The sequence below is a fragment of the Peromyscus eremicus genome, chromosome 12 (genome assembly GCF_949786415.1).
Source record: "Peromyscus eremicus chromosome 12, PerEre_H2_v1, whole genome shotgun sequence".
Taxonomy (NCBI): Eukaryota; Metazoa; Chordata; class Mammalia; order Rodentia; family Cricetidae; genus Peromyscus; species Peromyscus eremicus.
In genome coordinates this window covers 36,337,459-36,356,568 of record NC_081428.1, presented here as the reverse complement: position 1 = coordinate 36,356,568, position 19,110 = coordinate 36,337,459, and the positions used below count along the sequence as shown (strand labels likewise).

The window sequence follows — 19,110 nt, the reverse complement described above, 5'->3', positions numbered from 1 at the left end:
GGGCATGCAATCCTCTCTCTGACCTCATTGCATACTAGGCATATACTTGGTGCACAGATATGAATGCAGATGAAACACTCATACACATGAACTAATTTAAAAAGGAGTGAAAGAGAAAGGAATGCAATGCTGTTGAGGATGAAGGGAAAGGGAACTCCCATCTCATTGGTTGGATTGCAAACTGGAGCAGCTGTTAGAGAAATCAGTGGGAAGAATCATCAAAAAGGTGAACATTATCTGTCATACAATCCAGGTATACCACTCATTGTACACAAAGGACTTGATATCATTCTTCAGAGACACCTGTTTATCCATGCTCATTGCAACTCCTTCATAATAGTGCCTCCTCCAGAAAATGAGTCAGCTGAGACATCTATTAACTTATGAATTAATAATAAAAATGTGGTCCATATACACAATAGAATTTTATTCAACTGTAAAGAAAGGTGGAACCATGAAATTTTAAGGTACATGGATGGAACTGGAAAATATTATACTGAGCGAAGTGACCAAGACCTGGAAAGACAAACACAGGATGTTCTTTCTCTTTCTAATTTTAACTTTTTGAGGAATTCGTATGTGTATACTATATTTACATTATTTCCTTGACTCCCTCTCAAATTCATGACTTTTTCTGCTATTATTGCTAGATACATCTTCCCTGTTTGTCTAGAAGATACTACATCACAGCAGATTTTGTGGTTTTTAGACTCTTACAATCTTTGAGTCCTCTCTTCCCTGACTATCCCTGAGCCTTAGGTGTAGGCGATGTGTTTTAAATGCATCAATTAAGATTGAGAATCCTATGGTCACTATTCTTTGCACTTAGACTAGCTTGGATCTCTGCAACAGTCACCATCTGATGCAAAAGGAAGAGAGTTACACTCATGTGTATACAAAAGGGTAAGTATTTAGAATACAGATAGAAATGATATTGTTTTAAGAAAATGGCAGTAGTGGGTTCTTCTCTAAGATCTATGACCTCTCCATTCATGGATAAATTGCACACATTTACAGGACCCTGCATGGATTTCCTATTGAATAGGGACTTAGCTAACCAGGTGTTAGTTCTCCTCAAGATAAAAGATACTATTTTACTCTGGGCAGTATTTTATTGGACCAGTCATCATTTTCATTTGTAGCTGTTACAACTAGGTATGATTATGAATTGCTTTTCTCCCTTGGCAGCTTGCATAGACTCTTGGGATACTATGAGCTAGTCCCAAGGGATGAAGTTTCTGGGTCAGTTCTGGCTTGATTTTCCCAAATTCTGTATCTGAAGGTTGTGGTGTTTTAGCCATAGCATCATACCTTCAAGTTCTAGGAACTGAGTAAGGACAATAACAACATTGTCTCTTGTTTGGAGAGTCTCTTGGACTCTCTCTGTCCAAAAATTTAAAGGGAGGGTCCCCATGTTTAGAACTGTTTTTTGTTATAGTCTATGGTTTTGGGGAAGAGCATTACCAGCCTGTGTGGCATCATTACATTTAAACTATACATACATATGTACATGCATAGAAAATACACACACATATACACACATATGCATGCACACACATGTTTTAAAGCAAACAAAAACAAAATATATTCTTATGGCTTTTAAAACCATTCTTGTGTTATTTATCTATTTTCTCTCCATGTGTATTACACCCTACCTCCCTCTGCTGTTAAAGTCTCCTTCCTTGGCTCCAGAGAGGATATTCTTACTTATTTGTGGACCACAGCTTCATGTATTAGATTTGAGTATCTAACTGAAGGCAGAAAAGTAGAAAGCAACCATGGGGAAGAGGAGGAAAAAGAGTTCTAGAGAGGTATAATAATAGGCTCAAGGCGCATCTGTGAAGGAGTAATGGGGGAAAGCAGTGGGGAGCACACACCGACAGGATTGGAGTTACCACCAATGGAGGGGGGATGCTTTCCTCAGGAGCCACAGAGTATCTAACAAAAACCCTAGTACCAGGCAAAGAGTATCTTCTTTCAATCGTTGATCAGGGGATCAAAGAGACCCTCCAAGACAATATAGAATATTGCTATTGCCTTTACTTGCCTCCTAGAAATTGAAATTAAACCCTAATTCTTTAGACATCACATACTTTTGTCACAGAAGTTGGAGCAATCAAGCTTACAGTAACCTGGGAGCCTCATCCCTGAGAGCTAGCTATTATAATACCAGAAGGTGCTATGCAAGTAGCTAAAGGTAACATTATCAGCATTCCTTTATAGCTGAAAACCTCTGAGCCACAGCAATGACCAACCTGATAAGATACTCTCAATGGTACAATAGCAACACTTATGTTTTATGGGTAACCAAAGGGCTGCCTAGCTAGATTTAAGGCCCACTCAGTATTAGGGAACTCATGTCTTTTACTGTAAACCTTTATAAGAAGACTGGAGAAGTCATATACTGCAGAGGAGAACCTATTACTGTTATATTGCTAAATGAATATAGCTTTCAACTATATTCTAAGTTCTTACCGTTATGCCCACAGATAAGTGCAGCTTTTACCCTTCATCAGAGAATCTTCTTTACGTAGCAGATGGGAGAGTGCTACAGAAATGCATAAGTAGTCAAGATATAGAAAATAAGTGATGGTGGGGTTCCTAGTACAAGTGGGAACATCTACAACACAATCTCCACACCTAAGGTTCAGGGAACATCCTGGATGCAGGGAGGGCAATGGTAAAATTTGTAAGATTCAGAATACCAGGATGACTGGTGCCCAATAGTGTCTTCTGGACTTGATACAGGTGTTACAACTATGAATTCTCAATAAAATGCCTGCCTTCAGAAGACATGTACAGGAGTACACCAGTCAACATGTCAGCACAGATGGGGAAAGTTTCCCAGTGTAAAACTGCTAGATAAAGAGTTACAGATAGTCAGAGGATGCTAAGGGAGGGTACATTGGATCTCTTCAGTCATGAACTGTCTGGTAGTTTTATCAATAGTAAGCAATCAGCCATAGCATATGTACACATGAGAAATACCAATTGGACTCAATAGGTTGTATATGTATATAAATATTTCAAAGTAATAATTACAGAAGAGATCACAAATTCAAGAGGGAATGAGGATGATGCAAGAAGCATTTAGAGGGGAAAAGGAAAGGGAGGAAATGATATATTGTATTAGAGTGCTCATGTATGAACTTCAAAAACTTCAAATTAATAATCAGCAAAATTCTTACATGTAAAAGGAAGAATAGAAAGCAGACTAATAAAGGCTAATTTCATGGTAACAGGATGAATGATACTACATATCACAGCACTAAAATTCTAATGAGACAAAGTTGGGCTATTGGCTATTGATACTTTAACAATTAAAAAACAAAAAAACCCAGACAAGTATGAAAATGACACAAAGAAATCCATTATTTTGTATAAATTTAAAAATATATAAAGTCACCCAGGAACCTAAGACGTCAAAGAGAAAGCTAAGAAAGTAAAGATCCACTTCATCTAAAAAAAAATAAAAATAAAAGGAACCAGAAAAGTCAAGCCTGCCTTGTATATAGGTTCTAGTGCACCATGTTTTTCCATAATTGAATAATTATTGCCACAGTAATTTTAGATTTTTTATTGCTAAATTGTAACAGATACGCTAAATAATAACATTGTTCTGTATCAAGTTTCACCTATTTTCTCTTAAAATTAATTAAGATAAAATTCAACTATAACTTTTATGGTTTGAAGCATTATTAGTGAATAAGTGCAGTTTTTTTCACTGTTGAACATAAAATGACTATGATACAGATTAATTTCATTCTTGTGCCTCTGCATGAATATAACCAGGCACACACAATTTTCAAAAAAAGTATGCTAATAAAATTCAGCTCTCATTATTAATAAATAACTAGCATAAGGTAAAATGCCATCTTTACTAGATTTATAATTTGAGGACATAAATATTTAAAAGATCCTTTTAATTTTTTAAATTAATATTTGCTTTGCATTTGTTCAAGGAGCACTTCAAATGACTCACATTGCTTTTGGAATGCTGATATGAGTGCATATGCATTATTAAATACTCATATTCCTGAGGTATATCTAGGTCTTTTTAATGAGAGAAAACAAAACCATTGATTAAAAAAGGGAAGGACTGAATTGGAAGATAATTATGAGATTCTTAGTGACATGTTCTGAAACATACAAGAATACTATTTCAGATGACATTGTTGGTACTGCATTATATGCAGGATGTCCTTCTATGTGTTTTGTTATAAATAATATAACATATTTAATAACTTTAAGAATGGAAATTATAATGATGATTTCCAGGAGCTGAGCTAAGTAGATATAACTGGCTAACAGATACTGGGTTTCAATCATATTATTTATATTTTTACCTAAAATTACATATAATAATACAAATATATATTTAAATGAAGACACACACATACATATGTGTATTATATGAAGTTCTATCATTGTGCTAGATTATATCATTATGCTAGATGTAATAATAATTACATCATTATACAACTCCACAGGGTGATAATACTCCCCCAAAAGCCATAGGCTGTTTAACAAAATCCCCAGTACCAAGCGTGAGAAATCTCTTTCCAAGTTGTTGTTCCAGTGACTCCCAGAGGTTTTCAAAACAATATTTTTCATTGCCCCTGGTTGCCTTTCTTGAACTCGAAGGTGAGTCCTTATTGCTGAAGATACAATGTACTTCTGATACAGGACTCAGAGCTGGATCTACCCCCAAAGTCTCCTTCCCAAGGACTGTTTTTTCATAGTCCCAGAAGGCTATTATGCAAGCTGCTAAGGGAGGAAAGCATCAGTCGTCTTACCCACTGTGATGCCTATGAACCGCAACAAAGGATGTCATGACAATATATTGCACTAAAGGTACAATAGCGGCACTTAAATCTTGGTGGTAACCAACAGCTGCCTCGATGAACTTACAGCTCATTCCGCAGGAGGGAGATCATGTTTGGCACTGTAAACCTAGCCAACTATCTGTGGCTAGTGACGAGTGAGAGCATGGATCTTAGAGGGACATCTACTACGGTTGCTTTCCCAAATCAGTATAATTTTAACTGCATTTTAAATAGTTATCTGTTGTTGGTATTTCACTCATTTTGGGGGGTCCGCCATCCTGCTCCCAAATCAATCACACATGGAGGCTTATTCTTAATTATGAATGCCTGGCCTTAGCTTGGCTTAGTTTCTAGCCAGCTTTTCTTGACTTAAATTATCCCATTTACCTTTTGCCTCTGGGCTTTTCCCATTCACTCACTTCAGTAAATCTTACTCTTACTCCGTGGCTTCCTGTGTAGCTGGGTGGTTGGCCCCCGGAGTCTTCCTCCTCCTCTGCCTCCTAGCTCTTCTTCTTTCTCCAAGATTTCTCTCTGCCTGCCAGCCCCACCTATCCTTTCTCCTGCCTTGCTATTGGCTGTTCAGCTCTTTATTAGACCATTGGGTGTTTTAGACAGGCAAAGTAACACAGCTTTACAGAGTTAAACCAATGCATCATAAACAAAAGTAACACACCTTAAAATAATACTCTATTGCATTTATCCTTGTGTGCACAGGTGAGTGTATTAAAGAAGCTTCATTTTGCAACAGATGGAGCTCATTACAGAATCCATGATTGGTCAAAATGTAGAGACCCACTAATAGGAGGTACTCAGTGCCAATTGATACATACACAATGTAACTGCTACACTTATGGCTCAGGGAACCCAGTAGAAGATGGAGGCAGAAAGATTGCAATGGCCAGAAGACTAGTAAGTCTGCTGTGAGATTATGTCTTATAGATATGACAAAGAAGCTACACCCATGTTATAAAATGGAAGTTGTCAGGTTTAGAGAGAGAGTATTCATTAAAGTACTGTAAAACTTATTTATGAAATTCATCTGTGTCACCAAAGAGATACTGTGTAGGGAGAGTGGTTAAAATGACACTTAATTATCATGAATGTATTCCATTATCAAAGGCAGAAAACCCTGTGACATTGTGCCTTTGGACAGCCTGATATAGAATTTCCTCACTAAGGTGTGATGTATTGTATCTTTAAACCAAAAGCACATGTAGTTACACACATACCAATTCTCTTTTTTTCACACCCATCTGAACTCTTGACCATGCATTCCCCACTGGTAATATGTATCAGGAAAAATGTCCACAAGACCCCAAATAGCATTAGATTTATGAATTTGGAGCAACATAACAGCCAGCCACCAGCACTGGAAGTGGGTTGTAATCTTGTACTTAGTTGTGCTACAACTCCTTCATAATAAAATAGCAAATTGAAGTGATTTTCAGACAGTGTGGGAGACCAAAGGGAAATGTTTCTGCCTCCAGTAAGCACAGAAGGCTATTAATGAGCCATGTCTGGCTCCCCCACCTCGCAGTGCATTCAGCGACTGCCTGCTTTCTGTGCTCACAGAAGTTGCGATTATCAAATTCTAAAGCAGTGGTTGGAAAAATGACTTAGCTTTTCAGAGTTTATGGGCCATATATATACTTAGATATTTTATTTGTGGTTGGCAAGGAGAATTGAGTGCCTACTGTTGAGATGGGTTTATATGGTACACTTTGAGCTCCTGGATAAGCGTTATGATAGCACGGAGGGAACAGGATGCTAAAGAAGGGTAAGATGTTAGTGGCCATAGTTACCTTTATTCTTATTTTTGTCTTTTTGAATTTTTTCAATATATTTTGAGACAAGGGCTAACTATGTAGCCCCAGATGGCCTTTAACTCACGGTAATCCTCCTGCCTAAGCTTCTGAATTGCTGAAATTACAGGTATGAGCAATCATGCCCAGTTTCTTCTTGTGTTCTAATCATGTAAACTTCTTTATTTATTTTGAAGAAAAATCCATCATGCTTATAGGATTTTGAAAGTATTTCTAATATTTACTTAAAAAAACTACTTCTACAATTTGCTATCTTAAAGTTAATAATTAATTTTCCCTTTGGAATTTAGTCGCTATACCGAGTACTGGGTTACATAGGGACAGTTTCTTACACATATATAAAGTACACTGAACTATCACCCTATATTTCCTCTGAACCTCTCCTTTTCCCTTCTTCTCATCAGTTCAAATTTCCCCTAGACAGCTTCACATTGACTTTTATGTCACATATACAGATATGATTTTATGCATCTATGTAAAATCTAGGACACCTATGTTTGAATAAGAATGTCTCCCAAAGGGTCATATGTTTGAATGCCTAGTTACCAGGGAGTGTCACTATTTGAAAAGGTTTGAAGGATAAAGAGATATGGCTTTTTTGGAGGAAGTGTGTCACTAGGGGCGGGCTGTGAGGTTTCAAAAGCCCATGTAAGCCAAGAGTCTGTCTCTGCCTATGGATCAGGATGTAGTTCTCGACTTCTGCTCAAGCATTTGCCTGCATGCCGCCATGATTCCTGCCATGGTGGTAACGGATTAAATCTCTGAAACTGTAAACAAGTCACCAATTAAATGTTTTTTCTTATAATAGTTGCCTTGGTCATGGTGTCTCTTCACAGCGATGGAACAGTGACTAAGACACTATAAGAGAAAAATGTGATAGTTGCCATTCTGAGACGACAATTAGTTTAAGGTGACTATCCAATTTTCTGCAAACGGCATACTTCATTCTTGTTTATAACCAAAAAGCTTCACTGGCTATTCACCCCACATTTTAGCTGTTCCTTTGTTGACAGACACATTGGTTAGTTCTATTGCTGAACTATTTTGAACAGTACTGCAATAAACATTGATGTGCAAATATCTACGTGATGTACTGAGTTGAAGTCCTTCAGATAAATACACAGGGGGTAGAGTGGGGTTATATGGTGGTTCTATTTTCAGGTTTTTGATTAACCTCATATTGATTTCTATGGTGGCTGGATGAGTTTATGTTCATATTAGCAGTGTATGAGGGGCTCCCTTCTGTCCACATCCTTCCTATCATTTGCTATTTGTCTTCTTTACGAATGTCATTATGACTGGGGTGAGATGGAATCTTTTTTTTTTAATTTTGAATATCCTTTATTTAATGAACACTGTTACTAATGAAACCAGGTATGACTTCTGTGGTTATTGACTCATTGGAAGATTAATTTCCAGGTTACATGGAGACATTCTGGCGATTTTAAAACAAAGAGCTAGGTACTCTCCACATAGCTATCCAAGGAATAGTCTCAGTCACCTTGGTCACTATGTTTGGATCACCAATACCTGACCTGTACTAGATAGGATTGTATTCATTAATGTTTGTGAGGGGATGAGTTTTAAAAGGCCATCATATTATTGCTTGCATTTTAATATTTGATTCATATAAAATTTAGGAGTCAAAGACATGGCTCAATGGTTAAGAGCAATGACTGCTCTTACAGAGAACCTGGGTTTGATTCCCAGCACTACTGTTCACAATTACCAGTAATTCCTCTTCCAGAGAATCCTGTGCCCTCTTTTGGCTTCCCCAGGTACCAGTTATACAAATGCTGCACAGACATACATGCAAGCAAAATAAACATACAAATAATTTTTTTTAAATGTGAAGGCTACCTTATGATCCTTTTTTCTTTTTTAATTACTAATTGCATGGCCTAAGGCAGACTTCTTGCTAGCTAGCTCTTATAACTTAACCCATTTCTATTAATCTATATTTTACCACATGGCCATGGCTTTACCAGTCTGTTGGCATCTTGCTTTTCCTTTGATGGCAGCTAGTTTCTCTCCACCTCTCCTTTCTTCTTCCTGTCTCTCTCTCTGCATTTCCACCTGCCTCTAAGCTGCCTTGCCATAGGCCAAAACAGTTTTATTTATCAACCAATCAGAGTGACATATATTCACAACATACAGAAATACATTCCACAGTACTTCCCCTTTTCTGTCTAATCAAAAAATAAGGTTTTAACTTTAATATAGTAAAATTACATATAACAAACAGTTATCAAGCAAGAATTACAGTTATAGTATCTAGTCTATTTGTATTTGGCAAAATTAAAGGAAATATTTTATCATCTGGCCTATATTTCTGAGTCTAAAGTTTCATGTCTAATTTATTTTTTTATCATAATCAAGGAGAATTATAACTATAACTATTTAGTCTTCAACTACATCAAACACTTCAGAAGGATATAATATTACCTAAGTAAAGCTTTGTAAACAACTTCCAAAATTCTGGAAATGACAGAGACAGATGGTTGCCTGGATGCCCCAAGTTCCTCTGTAACATTGGGGCATCCTTCTTCAGCCTATAGGCTCAGAGTCTCTGAGGTGCTTCTCCCTGTGTCCTTCAGAATATCTGGCAGTCTCCCCTGCAATGCAGGAACCTGACGGACCATCTCGCCTTGTTTTGGCAAAATTTAGTGGTCATTTTTCCGTGGGTCTTGCATGCCCAGTCAATACAACATTTTGTCAAGCAGTCCAGCCAAGAACAGTTTCTTGCCCAAATGGCTGACTTTTGCTATAAGGAAGGCAAACTCCATATGGAGTTTTTTTGATGCCCATCATCTTCTCTGAAGTACAATGGTGCTACCAGGAGCAGACATGTCTCAACGTCCAAAAAAGTGTAAGTTCTTAAAACATTTTAAATGCCATATTCTGTAAGTCTTTGAAGTGTTTGAAGATTACCTATCTATCTGAAATATATCTGTGTATACCTAGAAAACTTAAGTGGTTTTTTTGCATTTCTTCAATGTCTAGGGATACTATGTTTATTAGCCATTTGACATTCAACATTTGAGAACCATCTCTTTACTTCATTAGCCCCTTTGTCAAACAGGTTATTTGATTTCTAAATCTTTTAGAGGTCTTTGTACACTTCAATGATATAATTTTTACTAGTGAAGCATGCATATGCAGAGGCAGTGCTCATGGTGTGCAGAGTTGACAGTGCCTTACAAGAAGAATCACATATCAACTCAATGAAGAGAATTCACAGCAGAGAAAAGCATCACTTTTGGAGTCATGAAGACTTACGTGTGGATCTTTTCTTATAAACTTTACACCAGTCAATAAAGTTCTTTTAACAACTATTGGAGAAGGTACTTTTTACTGTGCTGTTACACACATGGACCAGAAGAGATCCAGGAAAGGTACCATCATGTCTAAGGACCCACAGCTAATATGAGGCAGAGCTAGGATTAACAGACATAGGCATCCAGATTTTCATAGTAGTATTAATAATGGTGGCCAGCACCAATTAAAGCTTTGCTTCTTTCTAGACTGTCAGTTACCTATATGGTGCATACTTAGAGCTGAAAAAAATGCTAGTTTTGAAAAGTTAACTCAGGAAATACACCATTTATAAGCATGTGATATAGGATGTCACATCTTTTAATTATTGATTCTTTGTACATATTTGCTGAAGACCAGCTCTTACCTGTCAAAGGGTTCTTGGGGGGAGGAGTGAGGAATGAGGAAGTATTAGATAGATATATAGACAGAGATGGTGAGAAAAACAGAGACACAGGATAGCTTCGGGAGGCCCCTGGGTTGATACTCAGTTTCCTGGACTCTATTCATAATGGGCCATTTATACATCAGCAAGGGGAAGGGTAAAAGACCTCTCCCTTCCAATGTCAAGGTATAAAGTACCAACAAGTGTAGACCCTTTGAAATACCTGGCAACAATGCCCTTGGCCAAATCATCCTATTATGCAGCCCTGCTAGGTAAAGCAAGCTCAGACTTTCTGACCTTGAATAAGGCCTTACTAGGGAGCTTCTGTGGGACCCCACACATATTGTAACGTATTCCTTGTTCAGTAGAATAAAAGTTTATCTGAAACTAACATTTTCCACCTAATTTTCTTTACCATACATTTGGTCCAATTTTTAACAGTAATTTAAATTGAATGTCTACTACATTATTTGCTGTTATAGTTTACTTTGGGTAGTTGTTATTAAAAAAATGTAAAACCAACCTATGCCAAACATTATTAGATAGTGAATCATTTTGATATATATCTGATAAAATATGTTTTGAACAAAAAATAATGAAAAGACATAAGTGTACATGTATTTCAAGCCCCATAGGTGTTCTTGATAAATTATTCTAAAATAATTTAGAGCATTTACAGGTAAAATTTACAGGTAGAATATTCTGAAATGGTCACAGCAGAGAACAAACAGCTCATGTCCCCAACCTATGAATTTCATGTTGCCTTAAAGAGCACGCTTGGTTAAGAGTATGTGCTGTGGATGTAGTTTCTATTTATTACAAACTGAAGATGATGCTGAATTCAGCTTCAGGGATTGAATCTGGACATCAAGCTAAATCACAGGACTGAGACATCGTCCCTACCAACATTGAGAGCAGTTGGAAAGGGAGGACAGGAATCAGGCAAAATAAGTGGAAATGAGATAACGGGAGACAGACAGATGCAAATGGAAAATATCTAAATAGCACGGGACAGAAAATGAGGTGGGAATACAAAGAAAGAAAAACAGATTCTAACTGGAAAAAAACTCAGGCATTTCATAAGCACAGATACTTTTTATGCCTTTGGTTGGATATGTTAAAGAGTTCACCAGCACGCAAATACATCACCTCTCCTGGGGATAGGAACATCTACTTCAGTGAATATTTTTATATTTCATTTCATTTTTCACTATCCATGTGTGTTTTCCAAGCGTATTGTGGTGCTTTAAAACTTAACATGTGATGAATACACTTTGAAAAATGATGTTGAGACTTTGCTAGCTTTAGTTTGTTCCACTATATATTCATGTGACATCATCTTAAACAGAATGAGTTTTCGATTTTTATTCTAAAAGATATCACTGCTAAAGGAATCTTATTTGTTCTTTTCCTCTTTAAACAGTCGAATGAACATGAGGGACAAAATTGGCAGAATTTGGGACAGCAATGTAAGGGCTCAGCACTTTAGAAAATGTGTAAAATATCACACTAAATTGGTAAATACGGCTGCATGAACAGCTATAAGTGGCAATTGAATTTTGTTTTTACTTCTTAATTGATAATAGAATCATTTAGTGTATATATATATATATGTTATGATCATTAATATGGCAAGTAAATTTATAGGAGAAATCAATTATATTATTATGTGTGCATCCTGTCCCCACAGTAGTGCTTTAGTGCCTCATAGAACCAGAGAAATGCACCCAGAGAAAATGCTGCCCTTCTCCACAGAAAACCCATGCATAACATTATACAGAAATTAATTCATGATGAATGATTTCAAGTATGGATCTCAGAATAGCTTATTTAAACGGCACCAGGAAAGAGCACCTTACCCGCAAAAAGGAGTCGAGGGATCCATTCTCCATATACTCTACCACGATCATTACTGGTCGGCCTAAAAGAGAGCCAAGAACACACATTGTTAGAGCAATTACAGAGAGATGTGCGGCAGGTAGAGATTTCTAGCTGCCATAGCTAACTTCTTTGTATTTTTAAAAGGTGAACTTCACTTTCCAACCTCTTTTATGAAAGTGTTCTCATATGTGCATCTCCTTTTTTTTTCTCTATAGCATTATTTCTTTTTGAGTTCACAAAAGGACATAGATTACAATCTGAGTTACAAAGGAATTAAACATGTTTTACAAATGTCTTGCAATTGTTTGTATAGAGTGTATGTGAGTTTTTTTTTCCCCTCTAGTTTTTCCATAAATGACAACCAGGACACTGAAGTCATCATTTAAGCAGACATCGCTTCTGTTTTTACAGTTGTGGCATGGCTTCCATGATGTTGTAGCACTTTTTTTCCTTACTTAGAGTGGGCAGTTCTGAAATTATTTCTAAATCAAAGCAGAAAGGGGAAATTCATAAATCCTCTTTGATTACTTATAAAAGATCAGACATAGACTGCTTTTAAGGGATTTCAAGCAGAATAATTTTCAGCAGATTGATGACTATCACACACCCATGCCTGGTCTTCTCTTTATTGGATACAGATTTGATCAGCAGAGAGCTGATGGTAATGCATGAAAAACAGATAACTCTAACTTGTAGTCTAGTGCAGAAGCAAAGATCAGAAACGGAGAATCATTTCCTTCTCCTTTTATCACACCAGTTGTTACAGTTCCCAATACATCTCTATTAGGTAGACTATTTGACATAAATAACTTTGATTTGTTTCAAAGAAAGGAATGTATTTGCTCTCTCCAATTGCACAGGCTTAAAAGATAAAATTTCAATTGAGTGGAAAATGATATTTACCTGAAATAGGAATCTATCAATGCTTACTTTTTCTTTCTACATTTTTTATTTCTGATTAGAATTCTTGATGATTCAATCTGAATGGCACATAGCTATTTTTAGGACACAAAAAATTGATCCGGAAAGAACCTATGCCAATGCCAAGGATGAAAATGTTGGACTCGTAATTCAAATCTTTTTTCCTGAACTCAAAACCTTGCAGGTTAGAAAGGGTAGCCATCATAAATTGCTTCAATGTATGCAAATGCTAGATTTTACATTTGAATGTATATTTTAAAGAAAGATGAGCTAAAGGTCAAAAGGTGCAATAAAGCCCCCAATTTATCTGCATAGAATTCAAACCTAAGGAAATTTTCCATTTGGAGAGAATATTAACTTATGTTCTGTAATGACCCTTAAAGCTATTAATCTTATCCATATGAACAAAGAACTTTATCGGCAATTCCAGAGGTGAGATGAACAGTCAGCACTCTCATGGACAGGGATCAAGAAGACCTGGTTTGAAGCCTGAAACCTTGCCACTCTGCCCTTGATTTGTCCATTGGTTTCAGAGAGCCAAGAGGTAGCAAGCTAATGCCAACACTTAGGTAGGAAAGTGGAGAAAAATCAAAAGCTATTTTTGTATCTCAACCCCAAATTCTAAGCAAATATTCAAGTTATGAGTACTAAGGAAGAATGTTGAGTTACTACTATGGGTACCTGAATTATGCTCCCTCTGCGTTTTTCATGCCTCTGTAATAGCTCCTGACCACTGCTGTCAAGTGTTCATTTTAAAGTATATAATTTGAGTTTTGTTAGAATCAAAGAGCCTATAAACACTTCCTTGTATTGCTACATCCCTATGACACAGATAAAGAAATTGAGGGATAGAAAAGTAAAGTATATTTCTTGAACCAAAAGCCAGCAAGGGGCAGTATTAGGCATCACATCTGGTGCTTTGGATTATTGAACTTTTATGGTATAGCTGAATCTCAGAAGAGATGAGTGGATCATATCTCTAAGTCTAGTCTGGCTGACCATTAACTCCAGTGAAGGACATTTTCCTAACCAACACTGTCATCCTTGTTCTACCTGCCGTCTACTACTTTCTCTTGTTCAATTCTGCATTCCATTTTGCTATTCATTAGTCACAGTTGTTTCTCAACTTGCTCCTCTCTGCAGTACCCCCACAATGTTCCCCCCTCCAGAATTTAAACTCTGTATATCCTTGCAAGCCTTCATGCTGTCATTTCCAATAGATCCCCATCACTGCTACTGTGTATGCTATGATATGCTCTGCTGGGCCTTTGTCTTGCTTTGTCTTTTTCCTGTAGAGACTTGTATTCTCATTCACTGTGATTCTCAAGGTTGATTACCATAGACAGGAGCTTAGTAGGTGCTTCATAAAATCGATTTCTATTTTCTTACTGATTTCACTATCCTTATGAAATCAACACTGGATTATTTCAGCAAGATTCCTAACTGTGTGAATACTAGGTACTCTGGGCTTAGTTCTAGTTGAAACTCTTTGGTAGGTACATTTCGCAGTCTTAAAGTCCATCAGCAACAAGTTTCACTTCTCATTTAGAATGATAAGGAATTAGATGAAAACTCTCCCATTTCTTGTGAATTAGAAACTTTTTTTGAACCATTCTTTTACATTTTATGCAGAATTCTCAGTCGACAGTGGCTGAACTGAAGGACTGTGCTTATTTTTCTTTTCAGACTACTCTTAGAATTTAATCTGTAATTTATTTCCTAATGGTTTTCTACAGGAAATATGTAGTTATAATGAGAAGGTTAAAGGCAAACTTGCAGTCCCTTACTGCATCTGTGAAAAAAAATACATAGAAATAAGGGAACTTATGAAAATTCGGATGCTATTCTTTTTTCCATTTTAGGTGAGTGAAGCTTTTTGGTACACATTCCCTCTTTGACTTGCCTTTTCAATGTGCACAATTACATATGTAAATCATATATTGTATATTCTAAGACTATGACTGCTCCTAAAAGATATACTTGGAAGTAATGGATTCATTTTCTAAATTTTCAAAAATATCTGAGCTCATTTCCTTTAGTAAATTTTAGTCTGTTGCCCAAATGCCGCATACCACAGCATCATCCTAGTGGCTGAATTGTGTTACAGATAATGAGCATACTCCAGGATGCTTTAACCTCAGTCGGTTCTCAAAAATTACCACTTAATTTAAGAATGTTCATTGGTTTGATGTTACATCTCCCAAACTACCCAAAGTTATCATTTTCTAGATCATAAAATATATAAATAGCCAGATGTTGTTATGAATAGTCTTAACTACATAAGAATCAAAATCTGAAAAATCACTTACTTATGTTCTGAAGATAATTACAAAATTCCTTTATCATCCTTTTCTATTATAGACAACAACAATTATTTTCTTTTGGTTAGAATATATGTGTGTATTTGTGTATACATGTCTATACATATGTATACACATTATTATATACATATATATATATATACATACATACATATACACACATATATTCCAATACTTCCCAACACCTATAATGACTGATAAAGGAAGTTTGCAGAATCCATATGATCATAAGACTCTATTATTCTCATGATGATATTAAAAAAAAGTAAACAAAGGCATCCTTTAACTTTCTTATAAAATTCTCAGAGAATACTTGGCTGGTGAAATAGGTTTTCTTCAGAGAAGATTTGTGAAAGATGAGGATTACATAGATTTGCCATTTTTATATAAGTAATGAGTCTGTGACGGATGTGATGTTTTGAATCAGTTCAGCAATTTCTAATGTGCAGCCAGTAAAATGAAGAATCGAAACAAATCTCAACAACCTCAGAACTCTATTACAGATTTAAATCATTCTAGTTTATTTAACATTAGATCATGTCTATATTCTGTCTACCAGGTTATAAACTTGCAGCAATAACTTGGATTGACAGAGTGCCAGTATTCTTTCTACCCACATGCAGTTCAGTACTTCTTAAGCTGGTTATTTCATCTATTCTTCTTCCTTGCTGGTTTTATAGATAGGGAATTACAATTATAATCTTCTCTCGGTTTGATAATAAATGAAATAATTTTCTTATCTGTGTAATGCTTTCCACAGTTATGGGTAATACATATCTGAAAAGATATAATATATTAAATTATTGTTTTTATTCACATGATAACTACTAAAATTGGGAAACCATTTTACTTTTAAAGTGTTACCTGGTAAGTATCAGAACCCTCTCCCAAACAAAACTCATCCTCAATGACTTTGACTCTTAGGTTATTTTAAATTTTTAAGTTAAAATTTAATTTATTTTTAATCTAATACTTTAATCTAATACTTGTGCTTGAAAATTATACATCTATTGGGTACTATGTGATGTTTCAATACACATACACATTGTGCAATATTTCAATAAGGATAAATATCTATCTCATCAAACCTTTTTTATTTTTCATAGTGAAAATATTCCAAGTCATTTTCCAGCATTTTGAAAGATACAGTACATCATATTTACTCTACTGTGAAGTGGCACATCAGAACTTCTTGTTCTTACGTAATGTGGTCTCCACTGATCACCCAACCATTGTTATTCATCCCAAATTCTGGTAACCACCATCCTCTCAGCTTCTCTGAGATGTACCAGTTCATATTGCACATTGGAGTAGGAGAATGCAGAAATTTATTCTGTTTAACCCAGTGAACTCTGGCTCCAACTGTGTTGCCACAATTTGTTACACTTCCCTCAGTGAGGACTCTATCAGGAATTGGACTGGAAGCCATTCATGTCACACTTCAGCAAATGATCTCTGTATTCTGTCTGTGCCCTGAAAATCTTAATGAAGGTGAATTCAGAAATGATGAACTGAGTTGTTTGGGGCAGACAGTTTCAAGGTGGCATACCATCTGTGGTTACTGCTCACTGCTCTTGGATTTATAGATGGAGACAGCAAAATGAAGTGTAAAAACAGTTGAGGTGTAAATGCAGCTTGGCAAGTAGAGGAATCTCAGTAACTTTGAAGTTGCAATAAAGGCAGGGGCAGACAAAGCATTTACAATTTGTAATTGTTAAAGAGATTAGAGCTATAACTGGGGCAATTGAGAAAGCACCTAGAACAAAACGCCACCTATTACAAGCTTCTGCATATGAGTATAAATTCATTAGGTAATAGAATACCTTTAAAAAGGGTCTTAGAACACTTGGTTAGAAAATGTCCTCCTAGGGAGGCATTTTCCCAAGTTCAAGCAAGAAGGTATGGTATACTAATGCAGCTGTGGTCTAAGTAAACCAGGCTAAGGGGCAGTAGAACTTGGTCTATGCGGTACTGCTTTTCAGGCATGCAAAATGGAAGCCGTGGTGAGGGTGGTGGAGGCCTGCATATAGGATCTAGAAAGCCACTGAGACCAAGCAGTGTGTTCCAGGGTCAGATTCTCTGCAAAGAGGAACTGAGAAGCCGCTGATTGATGTTCGTGAAACGTAAGTCATAATTGATAGGCTAGGATAGAGGAGATGCCAAAAAACAGGACATTCAATGAGGAAATCAGCAGGTACTGAGTGGATCTGACCAAGTAAGACTCCAGTTTCCACAGGCAATGGAGCTGAAAGGACTGCTGGACACCAGCTGATGCCATGATGCCCTGATGAGGGACGATGTGGTGCTTCTCTGTGTGCTGATTATTTGCTGTGCCCTTAGGCTCTGATCCTTGTTGGTCCTGCTTTTCCTAGCTGTACCCCTAGTTCCTTACATTTGTAATGGGGATGACAGCTTGTCATTGTGTATTGGGATTATGCAGTATTTTGTTCGCTCTCTCTCTTTTTTAAATGAAAAAAAATGTACATTGCTGGGGTATGTCTTTCTGTGTGCTGTGAATATGTATTGCTCTGATTGGTTGATAAATAAAGCTGCATTGGCCTATGGCAAGGCAGCTTAGAGGCAGGTGGGAAATCAAAGCAGAAGCATGGAGAAAAGAAAGGAGAGGAGGGGAGATGCCAGCCTGCCGTCCAAGGAACAACATGCAGACAGACTGGTAAGCCGTGGAATACATGGCAAAACATAGATTAATAGAAATGGTTTAATTTAAGATGTAAGAGCTAGCTAGCAAGAGGCATGCCATAGACCATACAGTTTGTAATAATATTAAGCCTCTGAGTAATTATTTTACAAGCAGCTGCAGGACAGTGGGGCCAGGCAGGACCAGAGAAACCTTCTGGCTACAGTACATTTCCCCTAGACAATGAATTACAGGCAACTAATTCCTGCTGGGAGAAGGAGAATTAGCCTCTCCCAGGGATAAGTTTCCTTTTTGGTTGTCTAGTATTAAACTGATTATTCCTGAAGTCGTATACACAAACAACAAAAATGGTTGTACTTACATATATCTGTACATACACATATGTACATATGTACACATAAATGCATACTTACACACACACATACACACACACATACATACATATGTGTGTATGTAACAATAATAAAGAAAAAGAAGTTATCTACTTAAGAATTGGGTGGGGTTTGGAAGGAGGGTGTTTGGGATAGCAAGAAAAAGGAAAGGGAAGTGATGTAATTTTACTTCAATTAAATTTAAAAAGTATATTTATTAATCAACAATGATACTATTTAGAATTATAACATGCAGTGAAGAAAAAAAGGCATTTCTCAGTGTTTTCAAATTTCTGACATGTTACTCTGAATTTCTGGGACAATAAGTCACTATTCCCAGAGTCTTCAAAATTATGATATTTTAAATGTGCTTTTAATAGTCTTCATACTCTATGGATTTGAGTAACTAAAATTCTTGTTTAAAGAATAAAATATGCTAAATTTAGTGGTACTTAAAAGAACTATAGCCTATAGAAATATTTACTGAAAATATAATTTAAAACTTAGGTCTCCTAATACGGGAACAGCCCCTCAGTGGACATTTTCCATTTATGGATTTATTTGGCATTTAAAATGTGCTAAACCTTGAGAGAGCATTAAAAAGACTG

At 36.4% G+C, this 19,110-nt stretch overlaps 1 protein-coding gene across 1 annotated transcript in view; it reads right to left on the bottom strand.

Moving 5' to 3' along the window:
- Positions 1–19,110, bottom strand: part of LOC131922440 (ephrin type-A receptor 6) — a 902,384-nt gene that overhangs the window by 141,949 nt on the left and 741,325 nt on the right. The window contains exon 13 of the mRNA XM_059277230.1: positions 12,209–12,270. Coding sequence (XP_059133213.1) covers positions 12,209–12,270 — 62 coding nt within the window. The remainder of the gene's footprint in view (positions 1–12,208; positions 12,271–19,110) is intronic.